The 15,564-nt window shown below is 42.3% G+C and overlaps 1 protein-coding gene across 3 annotated transcripts in view; it reads right to left on the bottom strand.

The window, feature by feature from the left end:
• Positions 1-2,004: 2,004 nt before the first annotated feature.
• GFRA1 (GDNF family receptor alpha 1) overlaps positions 2,005-15,564 on the bottom strand; it is a 206,339-nt gene continuing 192,779 nt past the window's right edge. For all 3 annotated transcript variants that reach the window (XM_048857960.2, XM_048857961.2, XM_048857962.2), the window contains 2 exons: positions 5,241-5,294; positions 2,005-3,908 (listed from right to left, as the gene is read on the bottom strand). In XM_048857960.2, the coding sequence (XP_048713917.2) occupies positions 3,747-3,908; positions 5,241-5,294 (216 nt within the window). In that variant the 3' untranslated portion in view covers positions 2,005-3,746. The remainder of the gene's footprint in view (positions 3,909-5,240; positions 5,295-15,564) is intronic.

The raw sequence follows: 15,564 nt of genomic DNA, 5'->3' as shown, positions 1-15,564 counted from the left end.
AAGTATTTTCCTATCAGGCCTGGTGGTTTTTCATATTCTTAGTTCACTGATTCAAAGGGCAACAGTCCTCAGGTTATGAATGGACTCATTTTCAAAAAGGATGGGTCTTATCAGGATGTCACTGAATAAAAAATTACTGGAAAAAATGATCCAGATAGAGCCTATAAAATATGTTACAAATTATTAAGATCACCTGCCTCTTCTGAATGACACGATATAGGTGAATCTTCCTCAAGGGAAGAGGGCCCATGCGCCAAGGAAGGCTCATGGACACAGTCTTGCGAGGTGCTGAGTGCCCTCCGCAATCACTGACTTTAATGGGATGTAAGGGGCCCTGGCAGCAAGTTTTTAGATCAGACTCTTAGTATATGACCAAAGTGGTGCACAGGGCCTTCTGCAGGACCTCTGTACTTGACAGAGTGAAATTTGCCTCCATATATTTTATGTTTTTGTTACTAGTAATTGCAAGTATCTACTGCAGCTCATAGTCTTGTATCTTTTGTATATTAATAACTTGAGAAAGTCAGACATATGTTAAATAGTGCAAAATGCTGACCATATAGCAACACATTCTGCATTAGCGCTTTAACATGCTGTTTTTAAAAAAAGAAACAAAGACAATGATCAGATACATTTAACATGAAAAGTGGAGGTGTGTTTCTAATCATTCTAATGAAACTACCTGTTCCATTACGTTAAATGAAAAAGGATGGCTTGTGTATCTTTATTTTAACTCATGATTTAATTTAAACATATAGCTTACTTAAAAAGAACTGAGTTGATTACATTTCCAATTTAAAGCCTAGGTATCATCAATAGGTGCATCCTGTATTTGGATGGCTGCTCGCACTGCTGTAGATATACTGGTAATAGAAATGCACTGAATGAATGTGTGAAATCCAGTCTTTGTGTGTTTGCCTAGCACTCAGTACATGCAATTATGATAGCTGTAAAGGGAAAGAAAAAATGAAACGATTTGCTTACTTTAGTACTGTAGCAAATAACTGTGTTGACAAGGTCACCGTGCTAAATTGACATCGTCAGCACCATATCCAACTGCTAAAAATCCACCAATATTTGCATGGTGATGTCTGTAAGAACCTCTTTAAAGTGTCAGACTCATAATTTTTTCCTCTGGCTTGTTTAATAAGCAATTTATTTTTAAATTAAGAATCCAATGTGCTTTAAATTTATCCAGGAAAAAAACAGAGTGCTATTTCTTGCTTGTGGTAGACATGGCCAGCTTCACAAAATGTAGTCTATTTCTGTGTTATACACATGACTCTTGTTAAGCCAAATAACAATTCCTTTTGTTATCAGATGCTAATGAGACTTGTTGTTTACAGTGTTAAGTGATCAATTGCTTTTATTCTGAATCGCACTGATTCAGAGCTATAATAATCAGGATAACATAGATATATTGTAGTAAAAACAAATGTATAAAAATCTTCAAAAAATGTATGCACTGTGCTAGCAGATTATTAAAGCTCCAGATATTATTTAACATTTAATGGGCTGAATATAAATGATATTGAAAAGAAACCTTTGTTGATCAAAGAAGGGTTTAACCATTTTAATGTTTATGGATTTGTTTTGAAAATATTTTTAATTGGGTAATGTCAAACTTTCCTATTATAATTCTGTATGCATTAGCATGTCAATAGATTATACTTCCAACTCTTTTTGACATAAAATAATTTATTTTTAAATCTTGGATCTTGTTATCTTTTTTTCTTGTTGCAACTATTTTTCAATAATTTGATTAGCTTTTAGAAGAAAAACAACAGCAACCACAGGGGATTTTGTAGTAACGATAGACTATATATTTCTTCTCCAAAAGCAGCTCCTATGCCTTTGAAAATAATGTGAAGTTTTTTTAATCAGTGCAGAATTAAGGAGTAATGTTGTCTACTTTGCTATGTTTAGTGGAATGCAGTACTCTAGATGTTTGTCAGAGAATGCTTTGAATCGTATGTTATGTGACTATAACCAAAACTAGAAAAGTGATTTTTAGAATTTTTTGCACTGCTTTTATTAGCCTGGTAAAAAGAAAAATCCCAAATATGGATCAGCCAATAGTTTAACAATTGGTTAGTGAGATGTATATTTTTCACATTGCTAGCAGCACTGAAGTCAATGATCTCTAGTTTATATTTTTATTGCAAATAGCTGATCTGGACATTTCAACCAAACCTGAATAGATCATGTAGGTTTCAGCGTAAAACTATAAATTCAGAGTGATGAACTCTACACCTAGTAAAGTGATCGTCTACTTTCAATAAAAACAAAAACAGATTACAGTTGATCATTTAAACATAACTGCTTGTAACAGTCACCAAGCCACTACAGTCAGGTATATAGACAGCCCTTAGGAGACATGCTGCCTATCTGATGACATTTAAAGCTTTAAAAAATCCCTTCTAGATACTACAGAAAATCATCATGATTCAGCATAGGATGTTGGTGTCACCAAATGAAACAAAAGTGTTTAAATCATGTGCACTGGAAATATTGCCATTAAACCATGTATGGGTCCAATATTGCAAACCCTTACTCATATCAGCAGTCCCATGGGCTTGAGTGGGAGTACTAATGTGAGTAAAAACTACTTACATAGATGAGGTTTGCATGACTGTGCCCATAACTGAAGCAATGATCAGCAATGCCTTTACGTGTTGATTTTAGCAGTATAAGAAATGATACACAATTTAAATTTCACATTTCTGTTTTATGTCCTATTTTCAGTCTATAATGGTGTGATCGGAGAGCTAAGGCATAAAGCTCCCTTAACTTTTAGAGTTGTTATACTATGTAAATATAAGCAGATAATGCTGTTTTAGTAGATGAAATAAATTGTATGTCATTTTTATTAAACCAACAATAAAATAACTAGACTGTATTATTACAATAGAAGTATAGAAGACCAACAATTGTACAATTGAAACTCTTTAGCAAAATTTGTTTCTATTATGTATATCCTTGTAAATGTAAATAAATTTAGCATTATGAAGTGTTCACAATGATTGCTTCTTGTTAATTTAAGGAATTTTCACCCCTTGTTAAGGCTAAATGTAATTAAAATTTAGAAGTACTGGTAAAAGTTTATTACACTCTGTTTTTTATGAGATTTTAACTAAAAGATGTACGTTACACCTGTATGTGACTTATAATGGCTTCTCAGCAGGGAATGCAGAACCACTTACATTACATAAACATTTAAAGAGGAGAATGCTAATACACTGAAAAAGTTAAACATCAGTAGCAATCTATCAAATGAAGACATTTCATGAAGTCCACTCTCTGGGAGAACATTCACCATGTGACAAAAGCCTGGCATCCTCGTTAGTCTGATGTTCATTTAATTTTAAAATCAAAATAGTTAAATGAGATAAATAGGATCTTAAGAAAACTGACATCTTCCTTCTCAGGTAAAGGCCAGAATTGAAATAATAATAAAAAATCCAAACAGATTGCTTAACAGGCAAATTTACATACTGTCTCTTTATAACACTGCATGCCCAAAAGCCTTTTGGGTTCGGAATGTAGCACTGCATCAAGTATTTCACAAAGCCCCTAAATATCACAAGAAGCTTAAAAAAAAAAAAGAAAGAAAAAGAAAAATTCCAGTTGAATGAAACTGTTTTAGCAGAGTGCTTCAACTCAGCTCCTAGAACTGGAATTTCAGATAAACAACAGAGGACAGGAACAGATTTTTTTTTTTTTTAACGTGTCCTTTTGTAATGCAGCTACAAGGTTTCTGATGAATTTAAGAACAAAGAGATTGAGAGGGCAATTGTCATCAATATGAGCAGTGTGCTTAGACTGAAGCTTGTAGGAAGAGCAGATGAATTCTCTGATGATATGTGACTTGTGGAGACTCTGACTGTGTTGTCCTTCCCAATAGCATTCTGCAAGAGACAACACTTTCTTTGGTCATTGTTAAGCATTTTCATTATACTGTAATATATTTAGATGCACTTAATAAAATTCATCCTGCCAGGTTCTCCCCCTCCAATTTCATGTATTTCACCATTATGAATTTAAGTATATGAGAAGGATAAAACAGGATGTCAAAAAGACAGTGGTATTAAAATACAATTTGACTGTAACTATCAAAACACATTTAAGGGACACCATCAAAGTAATCAGGTAGGGAAAAAAAGAATAAATAAAAATGACACACTTTGAGAGCGAACCCAGTTGGAAGATCTAACCTTCTAAAATCAAGCACTGTTTTAAAGCGATCTGTGTTCAACTTGGAAATTCATTTTTAAAAAGCAGATGCAGGACTTGCTATGAAATTTGTCTTGTGAAGCCAACCGCAAGCATTGTTTGAAAATGAAGTATTGTTGGATTCCTATTGGTAAGAACCACCATCAGAGTAGGTTTATGGGTTGGCCTAGCAACAGGAGCAATGTCCATTTAGTTTCTTTTCCCAGTTGCTGCATTGTTATAAGCCCATGTGTTTTCATGATCAAAAAGTACGAATGCTACATACAATATGCAGCTATACATTATACACAGTAAAATAACAGGATAATATTAGGGGCAGATTGGCAGTTTATGTGCAGGTACACGGGACAGTACACAAGGAATATTCTTTAACCCCTGAGCCAGCAGAAAGGTTACAGATTAGTTTAGTTTCCATGAGAGTCAATCTTCCACCTCTAGGGATGGTCCTTATTGGTCAGGTTTGAAGCAGGCTGGTGGAACAGCATAGGGAAAGGTTCCAAGTCTCCAGGGACTGTCAATCTAGCTCCTAATGTATTATATAACTCTCATTTCATTTATCCTAAATCAGTATTCTGTCAGCCATAAAATGAAATCTGCTGTATTTCTGGGACTTGGTAAATGCCATATGATTACATGTTCCTGCAGATTACTAGCTAATTACACTTCCTAGGTGCAACACTAATTACTATTTGACCTGCAAAATCAGTTTTTGGGAAGCCAAGTGGAAAGAGGTCTCGGAGGGAATCCCAACAACTATGTAGGAATTAAAATGTAATTATCTCACCACTGCATGGTACCAGGGTAGCAGCCACTTTGCACCCAATCCTGAGCTCCTCACTCAGGCAAAACTCCCTTTATTATGATAACTTGGTACCCAGCCATGATGATATTGATGGGAATTTTGTCTGAGGAAAGGGTTCAGGATTGGGTCCTGGATTATTACATTTCAGATTGATATTTGTATTATGAAAAATAAAGTACTACTGTGATACGGTCCACATTCTTACCTCATTAAGACAGAGTTCTGTGTCTACAGATTCATTGGATTTCCGCTTCTGTGCCTATATAGACAAATGCAGAAGTTACACAGTATATATCTATATTTATACACGTAATCTGGATATTTCTGTTTGAATAATCTTTTCTTGATTGTTCTGTTTCATGTTAACATGCCTCTATAATAAATGAGTAGGAATGAAGAGCAAATAGTAAAACAACAGTCTTGAAGTAACAATATAATCTCAGTGCTTGTCTACATAAAGCCTTAGTGGTTGGCAAGACGGGGTGTGACTCTACAGCCCAATAGCTAGCCATTATATTTCAAATGGTAGTTCATCAAAACACACAAAGGAAATTTTAATGTGCAGTAGACGGGTCCACATGCCCAGTGAGTGCGTGGCAAACTAGTGCACTGCAGATTTACAGCCTGGTTTACAGCGCATTAAATCTCCGCGTAGACAAGCCCTTGCAGTTTTAATCCCCGCTGTGAATTTAAAATACAGATTTTGAAAAAGCCAGTAAGAATAAGGGCATAAGGCACTCAGCTAATACTGTGATGAGGGCCACAGAAATGCCCACATATAAACTGGTTTCAGAGGAACAGCCGTGTTAGTCTGTATTCGCAAAAAGAAAAGGAGTACTTGTGGCACCTTAGAGACTAACCAATTTATTTGAGCATAAGCTTTCGTGAGCTACAGCTCACTTCATCGGATGCATACTGTGGAAAATACAAAAGATGTTCTTATACATACAAACCATGAAAAAATGGGTGTTTACCACTACAAAAGGTTTTCTCTCCCCCCACCCCACTCTCCTGCTGGTAATAGCTTATCTAAAGTGATCACTCTCCTTACAATGTGTATGATAATCAAGGTGGGCCATTTCCAGCACAAATCCAGGTTTTCTCCCTACCACCTCCCACAAACCCACTCTCCTGTTGGTAAAAGCTTATCTAAAGTGATCACTCTCTTTACAATGTGTATGATAGTCAAGGTGGGCCATTTCCAGCACAAATCCAGGGTTTAACAAGAACGTCTGAGGAACGGGGGGCAGGGGAGGGGTGTAGGAAAAAACAAGGGCAAATAGGTTACCTTGCATAATGACTTAGCCACTCCTAGTCTCTATTCAAGCCTAATTTAACTGTATCCAATTTGCAAATGAATTCCAATTCAACAGTCTCTCTCTGGAGTCTGGTTTTGAAGTTTTTCTGTTGTAATATCGCAACGTTCATGTCTGTAATCGCGTGACCAGAGAGATTGAAGTGTTCTCCGAGTGGTTTGTGAATGTTATAATTCTTGACATCTGATTTGTGTCCATTTATTCTTTTACGTAGAGACTGTCCAGTTTGACCAATGTACATGGCAGAGGGGCATTGCTGGCACATGATGGCATATATCACATAGGTAGATGTGCAGGTGAACGAGCCTCTGATAGTGTGGCTGATGTTATTAGGCCCTGTGATGGTGTCCCCTGAATAGATATGTGGGCACAGTTGGCAACGGGCTTTGTTGCAAGGATAGGTTCCTGGGTTAGTGGTTCTGTTGTGTGGTATGTGGTTGCTGGTGAGTTTTTGCTTCAGGTTGGGGGGCTGTCTGTAGGCAAGGACTGGCCTGTCTCCCAAGATTTGTGAGAATGTTGGGTCATCCTTCAGGATAGGTTGTAGATCCTTAATAATGCGTTGGAGGGGTTTTAGTTGGGGGCTGAAGGTGACGGCTAGTGGCGTTCTGTTATTTCCTTTGTTAGGCCTGTCCTGTAGTAGGTGACTTCTGGGAACTCTTCTGGCTCTATCAATCTGTTTCTTCACTTCCGTAGGTGGGTATTGTAGTTGTAAGGCTGCTTGATAGAGATCTTGTAGGTGTTTGTCTCTGTCTGAGGGGTAGGAGCAAATGCGGTTGTATTGCAGAGCTTGGCTGTAGATGATGGATCGTGTGGTGTGGTCAGGGTGAAAGCTGGAGGCATGTAGGTAGGAATAGCGGTCAGTAGGTAACGTTTACGTGAGCATCGTTTATTAGCACTGTAGTGTCATAAATATAAAGGGAAGGGTAAACTCCTTTGAAATCCCTCCTGGCCAGGGGAAAGCTCCTCTCACCTGTAAAGGGTTAAGAAGCTGAAGGTAACCTCACTGGCACCTGACCAAAATGACCAATGAGGAGACAAGATACTTTCAAAAGCTGGGAGGAGGGAGAAAAACAAAGGGTCTGTGTGTCTGTCTACATTCTGTCTTGGCCGGGGATAGACCAGGAATGGAGTCTTAGAACTTTTAGTAAGTAATCTAGCTAGGTATGTGTTAGATTATGATTTCTTTAAATGGCTGAGAAAAGAACTGTGCTGAATAGAATAACTATTTCTGTCTGTGTATCTTTTTTGTAACTTAAGGTTTTGCCTAGAGGGGTTCCCTATGTTTTGAATCTAATTACCCTGTAAGGTATCTACCATCCTGATTTTACAGGGGGGATTTCTTTATTTCTATTTACTTCTATTTTTATTAAAAGTCTTCTTGTAAGAAAACTGAATGCTTTTTCATTGTTCTCAGATCCAAGGGTTTGGGTCTGTGGTCACCTATGCAAATTGGTGAGGCTTTTTATCCAACATTTCCCAGGAAAGGGGGGGTGCAAGTGTTGGGAGGATTGTTCGTTGTTCTTAAGATCCAAGGGTCTGGGTCTGTAGTCACCTAGGCAAATTGGTGAGGCTTTTTATCAAACCTTGTCCAGGAAGTGGGGTGCAAGGTTTTGGGAAGTATTTTGGGGGGAAAGATGCGTCCAAACAGCTCTTCCCCAGTAACCAGTATTAGTTTGGTGGTGGTAGCGGCCAGTCCAAGGACAAAGGGTGGAATATTTTGTACCTTGGGGAAGTTTTGACCTAAGCTGGTAAAGATAAGCTTAGGAGGTTTTTCATGCAAGTCCCCACATCTGTACCCTAGAGTTCAGAGTGGGGGAGGAACCTTGACATGGTGGCATAGTGGTGGGATTAACCTGAAATCAATTTGAGATCCAGTTGAGATTTTTTGAACTAGAAATACAGATTTTAAAAAGGAAATTTTTTTTCCTTTGGAGCTGCTGGAAAAGCAGCTTGTTTTCTCTCTGCTTTGGAGCCAGAGCTGAGACAAAAGGGGATTATCTTTGTGAATTGCAGGTTTTCTTTGCCTGGAGGCAGGGTACTTAACTCCTGCAGGGAAATTCACAGTCTTCCAACCCAGAGTTTTTTTTTTCCCTAAAAGTAAATAGGGAGGGGGATGTTCTACCCATTTGCCTGGAGACAAAAGTGGCAGGGTTGTTTTTTTTTTAGGATTTTGATTTTTTTGTTTTACAAGGAGCACAGGTTTGAAAAGGAAATTTTTTTTTTCCGTTGGGCTGCTGGTGAGCAGTTTTCCAAGTAGTTGGAGGTTTTTTGCTTTGATTTGGGCCCAGAGCAGAGACAAGGGAACAATCAATCAATATCAGAGAATAGGTATTCTATTCCAGCACAGCCAAATTTTACAGCCAAGTTTTGTTTATTTCTAAACCTTGAGTGTAAAGTTAGTTAAAACAGAGAGGTTAGAATGACAAAATCCACGGCTCGACACAAGCTGGAATTAGCCAGATTTCAAGCTGCGGAAAGACAAAGGGAACATGAAAGACAGATAGAACTCATGCAGCTGAAGAAGGAACAAGAAAGGGAGGCAGAACAACACCAAGCGGCTGCTCACAGGAGAGCTATGGAAGCAAGGGCCAAAGAACTGGAGGAGAAGGAAAAAGAGAGGAAGCATGTGGAGGAGGTGGAGAAGATAAAGGCTCAGCAGAATATCCCAACAAACCCTAGTAATCCTTCTCCGAGTACCACTTCCCATCCCAGAAAGTTCCCCACCTACAAGGCAGGCAATGATACTGAGGCCTTCCTAGAAAACTTCGAAAGGGCCTGCCATGGGTACAACATCTCTACTGACCAATACATGATAGAGTTGAGGCCGCAGCTCAGTGGACCCTTAGCTGAGGTGGCAGCTGAAATGCCTAAAGAACACATGAACAAATATGAACTGTTTAAATCCAAGGCGAGAGTCAGAATGGGGATAACACCCGAGCAGTCTCGTCGGAGGTTCAGAGCCCTAAGGTGGAAACCAGACGTGTCATTTACCCAACATGCCTACCACATTGTGAAACATTGGGATGCCTGGATATCAGGAGCAAGTGTTGAATCTCCAGTAAATTTGCCCTTCCTAATGCAAATGGAACAATTCTTAGAGGGTGTTCCTGAGGAAATAGAAAGATACATCCTAGACGGGAAGCCCAAAACTGTAATCGAGGCAGGAGAGATTGGAGCCAGATGGGTGGAGGTGGCAGAGAAGAAGAAAACTGGTCGCAGTTGGAGCGGAGACCAGAAGGGACAACCCCAGACCACACCCTATTACCGGGGGCCACCCAAGGCCCCACCTACCTCCCAAAGAACCCTCCAGACCCCTTATCGTCCCACCACCCCATTCTCCTGCAACCCACCTCGCCCCGTGACCCGTCAGCTGGACGATGTTTTAAATGTAATGAGCTGGGGCATGTAAAGGCCAACTGCCCCAAGAACCCCAACAGATTACAGTTCATTGCACCGGAATCACACCAGAGGTCCGCAGGCCCAGATACCTCCCAGATACCCTTGGAGCGGAGGGAAACTGTGAGTGTGGGCGGGAAGAAGGTCACCGCGTGGAGGGACACCGGAGCACAAGTGTCAGCTATCCATGCTTCCTTAGTGGACCCCAATTTAATCAACCCAGAGATCCAAGTGACGATTCAACCCTTCAAGTCCAACTCTTTCAATTTGCCTACAGCCCAGTTGCCTGTCCAGTACAAGGGCTAGTCAGGAACGTGGACTTTTGCAGTCTATGATGATTATCCCATCCCCATGCTGTTGGGGGAAGACTTGGCCAGTCATGTGAAGCAGGCCAAGAGGGTGGGAATGGTCACCCGCAGCCAGGCTAAACAAGCCGTGAGGCCTAGCTCTGTTCCGGAAACTTCTATCAGGACCCGGTCAAAGGTGATGGACCCGGACCCCAGGCTAATGTCTGCAACAGCAGTAGTGGATCCCGTCCCAGAGACCCAGACGGAACCAGTCCCAGAACCGGAACCAGCCGAACAACCAACACCAGACCCAGTGTCAGCACTGAATCCAGTACTTGCAACCTCAACACCAGAGGGCCCCACCGAACCTGAACTTGCAGCAGCCGATAACCCTACACAAGAGGCTCAGCCGGAGCCTGAATCCCAACATAGTGCACCAGCAGAGAGCGGTTCACAGTCAACAGAAACAGCTCCATCCCCTATATCGCTTCCAGAGGGACCAAGCCTAGGTCCACAATCCCATGAGGAACTGATGTCTCCAACATCAAGGGAACAGTTCCAGACCGAACAGGAAGCAGATGAAAGCCTCCAGAGAGCTTGGACGGCGGCACGGAGCAACCCACCGCCTCTCAGCTCTTCTAATCAATCCAGGTTTGTTGTAGAAAGAGGACTTTTATACAAGGAAACTCTTTCTGGGGGACACCAGGAAGACTGGCATCCTCAGAGACAGTTGGTAGTTCCAACTAAATACCGGGCCAAGCTCTTGAGCTTAGCCCATGATCACCCTAGTGGCCATGCTGGGGTGAACAGGACCAAAGACCATTTGGGGGGGTCATTCCACTGGGAGGGAATGGGCAAGGATGTTTCTACCTATGTCCAGTCTTGTGAGGTGTGCCAAAGAGTGGGAAAACCCCAAGACCAGGTCAAAGCCCCTCTCCAGCCACTCCCCATCATTGAAGTTCCATTTCAGCGAGTAGCTGTGGATATTCTGGGTCCTTTTCTGAAAAAGACACCCAGAGGAAAGCAGTACATACTGACTTTCATGGATTTTGCCACCCGATGGCCGGAAGCAGTAGCTCTAAGCAACACCAGGGCTAAAAGTGTGTGCCAGGCACTAGCAGACATTTTTGCCAGGGTAGGTTGGCCCTCCGACATCCTCACAGATGCAGGGACTAATTTCCTGGCAGGAACTATGGAAAACCTTTGGGAAGCTCATGGGGTAAATCACGTGGTTGCCACTCCTTACCACCATCAAACAAATGGCATGGTGGAGAAGTTTAATGGAACTTTGGGGGCCATGATACGTAAATTCGTAAATGAGCACTCCAATGATTGGGACCTAGTGTTGCAGCAGTTGCTCTTTGCCTACAGAGCTGTACCACACCCCAGTTTAGGGTTTTCCCCATTTGAACTTGTATATGGCCGTGAGGTTAAGGGGCCATTGCAGTTGGTGAAGCAGCAATGGGAGGGATTTACACCTTCTCCAGGAACTAACATTCTGGACTTTGTAACCAACCTACAAAACACCCTCCGAACCTCTTTAGCCCTTGCTAGAGAAAACTTACAGGATGCTCAAAAAGAGCAAAAAGCCTGGTATGATAAACATGCCAGAGAGCGTTCCTTCAAAGTAGGAGACCAGGTCATGGTCTTAAAGGCGCTCCAGGCCCATAAAATGGAAGCATCGTGGGAAGGGCCATTCACGGTCCAGGAGCGCCTGGGACCTGTTAATTATCTCATAGCATTCCCCACCTCCAACCGAAAGCCTAAGGTGTACCATATTAATTCTCTAAAGCCCTTTTATTCCAGAGAATTAAAGGTTTGTCAGTTTACAGCCCAGGGAGGAGACGACACTGAGTGGCCTGAAGGTGTCTACTACGAAGGGAAATGTGCTGGTGGTGTGGAAGAGGTGAACCTCTCCATGACCCTTGGGCGTATGCAGCGACAGCAGATCCAGGAGCTGTGCACTAGCTACGTGCCAACGTTCTCAGCCACCCCAGGACTGACTGAACGGGCATACCACTCCATTGACACAGGTAATGCTCACCCAATTAGAGTCCAACCTTACCGGGTGTCTCCTCAAGCTAAAACTGCTATAGAACGGGAGATCCAGGATATGTTACAGATGGGTGTAATCCGCCCCTCTGAAAGTGCATGGGCATCTCCAGTGGTTCTAGTTCCCAAACCAGATGGGGAAATACGTTTTTGCGTGGACTACCGTAAGCTAAATGCTGTAACTCGCCCAGACAACTATCCAATGCCACGCACAGATGAACTATTTGAGAAACTGGGATGGGCCCAATTCATCTCTACCTTGGACTTAACCAAGGGGTACTGGCAGGTACCGCTAGATGAATCTGCCAAGGAAAGGTCAGCCTTCACCACACATCTCGGGCTGTATGAATTTAATGTACTCCCTTTCGGGCTGCGAAATGCACCCGCCACTTTCCAAAGACTTGTAGATGGTCTCCTAGCGGGATTAGGAGAATATGCAGTCGCCTACCTTGACGATGTGGCCATATTTTCGGATTCCTGGGCAGACCACCTGGAACATCTACAAAAGGTCCTTGAGCACATAAGGGAGGCAGGATTAACTGTTAAGGCTAAGAAGTGTCAAATAGGCCTAAACAGAGTGACTTACCTTGGACACCAGGTGGGTCAAGGAACTATCAGCCCCCTACAGGCCAAAGTGGATGCTATCCAAAAGTGGCCTGTCCCAAAGTCAAAGAAACAGTTCAATCCTTTTTAGGCTTGGCCGGTTATTACAGACGATTTGTACTGCACTACAGCCAAATCGCCGCCCCACTGACAGACCTAACCAAAAAGAAACAGCCAAGTGCTGTTCAGTGGACCGAAAAGTGTCAGAAGGCCTTTAACAAGCTTAAAGCGACACTCATGTCTGACCCTGTACTAAGGGCCCCAGACTTTGACAAACCGTTCCTAGTAACCACAGATGCGTCAGAGCGTGGTGTGGGAGCAGTTTTAATGCAGAAAGGACCTGATCAAGAATTTCACCCTGTAGTGTTTCTCAGCAAAAAACTGTCTGAGAGGGAAAACAACTGGTCAGTCACTGAAAAAGAATGTTACGCCATTGTCTACGCTCTGGAAAAGCTACGCCCATATGTTTGGGGACGGCGTTTCCACCTGCAAACCGACCATGCTGCACTGAAGTGGCTTCACACCGTCAAAGAAACTAACAAAAAACTTCTTCGGTGGAGTTTAGCTCTCCAAGTTTTTGATTTCGACATCCAACACATCTCAGGAGCTTCTAACAAAGTGGCTGATGCACTCTCCCATGAAAGTTTCCCAGAATCAACTGGTTAAAATCGTCCTTGAGATGTAGAAAATATTGTTAGTCTTTATGTACTTGGTAGTATATTTAGAGATGCATGTGTCTTATTAACTCTGTTTTTCCTAGAGCTCCAAGAAGAAATCCCAGCCAATGTTTCACCCTAGCTGAGATTTGGGGGTGTGTGTCATAAATATAAAGGGAAGGGTAAACCCCTTTGAAATCCCTCCTGGCCAGGGGAAAGCTCCTCTCACCTGTAAAGGGTTAAGAAGCTAAAGGTAACCTCGCTGGCACCTGACCAAAATGACCAATGAGGAGACAAGATACTTTCAAAAGCTGGGAGGAGGGAGAAAAACAAAGGGTCTGTGTGTCTGTCTACATTCTGTCTTGGCCGGGGATAGACCAGGAATGGAGTCTTAGAACTTTTAGTAAGTAATCTAGCTAGGTACGTGTTAGACTATGATTTCTTTAAATGGCTGAGAAAAGAACTGTGCTGAATAGAATAACTATTTCTGTCTGTGTATCTTTTTTGTAACTTAAGGTTTTGCCTAGAGGGGTTCTCTATGTTTTGAATCTAATTACCCTGTAAGATATCTACCATCCTGATTTTACAGGGGGGATTTCTTTATTTCTATTTACTTCTATTTTTATTAAAAGTCTTCTTGTAAGAAAACTGAATGCTTTTTCATTGTTCTCAGATCCAAGGGTTTGGGTCTGTGGTCACCTATGCAAATTGGTGAGGCTTTTTATCCAACATTTCCCAGGAAAGGGGGGGTGCAAGTGTTGGGAGGATTGTTCATTGTTCTTAAGATCCAAGGGTCTGGGTCTGTAGTCACCTAGGCAAATTGGTGAGGCTTTTTACCAAACCTTGTCCAGGAAGTGGGGTGCAAGGTTTTGGGAAGTATTTTGGGGGGAAAGACGTGTCCAAACAGCTCTTCCCCAGTAACCAGTATTAGTTTGGTGATGGTAGCGGCCAGTCCAAGGACAAAGGGTGGAATATTTTGTACCTTGGGGAAGTTTTGACCTAAGCTGGTAAAGATAAGCTTAGGAGGTTTTTCATGCAGGTCCCCACATCTGTACCCTAGAGTTCAGAGTGGGGGTGGTCAGGGTGAAAGCTGGAGGCATGTAGGTAGGAATAGCGGTCAGTAGGTTTCCGGTATAGGGTGGTGTTTATGTGAGCATTGTTTATTAGCACTGTAGTGTCCAGGAAGTGGATCTCTTGTGTGGACTGGACCAGGCTGAGGTTGATGGTGGGATGGAAATTGTTGAAATCATGGTGGAATTCCTCAAGGGCTTCTTTTCCATGGGTCCAGATGATGAAGATGTCATCAATATAGCACAAGTAGAGTAGGGGCGTTAGGGGACGAGAGCTGAGGAAGTGTTGTTCTAAGTCAGCCATAAAAAAATGTTGGCATACTGTGGGACCATGCGGGTACCCATAGCAGTGCTGCTGATTTGAAGGTATACATTGTCCCCAAATGTAAAATAGTTATGGGTAAGGACAAAGTCACAAAGTTCAGCCACCAGGTTAGCTGTGACATTATCGGGGATAGTGTTCTTGATGGCTTGTAGTCCATCTTTGTGTGGAATGTTGGTGTAGAGGGCTTTTACATCCATAGTGGCCAGGATGGTGTTATCAGGAAGATCACCGATGGATTGTAGTTTCCTCAGGAAGTCAGTGGTGTCTCGAAGGTAGCTGGGAGTGCTGGTATCGTAGGGCCTGAGGAGGGAGTCTACATAGCCAGACAATCCTGCTGTCAGGGTGCCAATGCCTGAGATGATGGGGCGCCCAGGATTTCCAGATTTATGGATCTTGGGTAGTAGATAGAATATCCCAGGTCGAGGTTCCAGGGGTGTGTCTGTGCGGATTTGATCTTGTGCTTTTTCAGGGAGTTTCTTGAGCAAATGCTGTAGTTTCTTTTGGTAACTCTCAGTGGGATCAGAGGGTTATGGCTTGTAGAAAGTGGTGTTGGAGAGCTGCCAAGCAGCCTCTTGTTCATATTCCGACCTATTCATGATGACAACAGCACCTCCTTTGTCAGCCTTTTTGATTATGATGTCAGAGTTGTTTCTGAGGCTGTGGATGGCATTGTGTTCTGCACAGCTGAGGTTGTGGGGCAAGTGATGCTGCTTTTCCACAATTTCAGCCCGTGCATGTCGGTGGAAGCACTCTATGTAGAAGTCCAGTCTGCTGTCTCGACTTTCAGGAGGAGTCCATCTAGAATCCTTCTTTTTGTAGTGTTG

This window comes from Caretta caretta, chromosome 7, assembly GCF_965140235.1.
Source record: "Caretta caretta isolate rCarCar2 chromosome 7, rCarCar1.hap1, whole genome shotgun sequence".
NCBI lineage: Eukaryota > Metazoa > Chordata > Testudines > Cheloniidae > Caretta > Caretta caretta.
The sequence above is the reverse complement of the archived record's forward strand: the minus strand, read 5'-3'. Positions and strand labels throughout refer to the sequence as shown.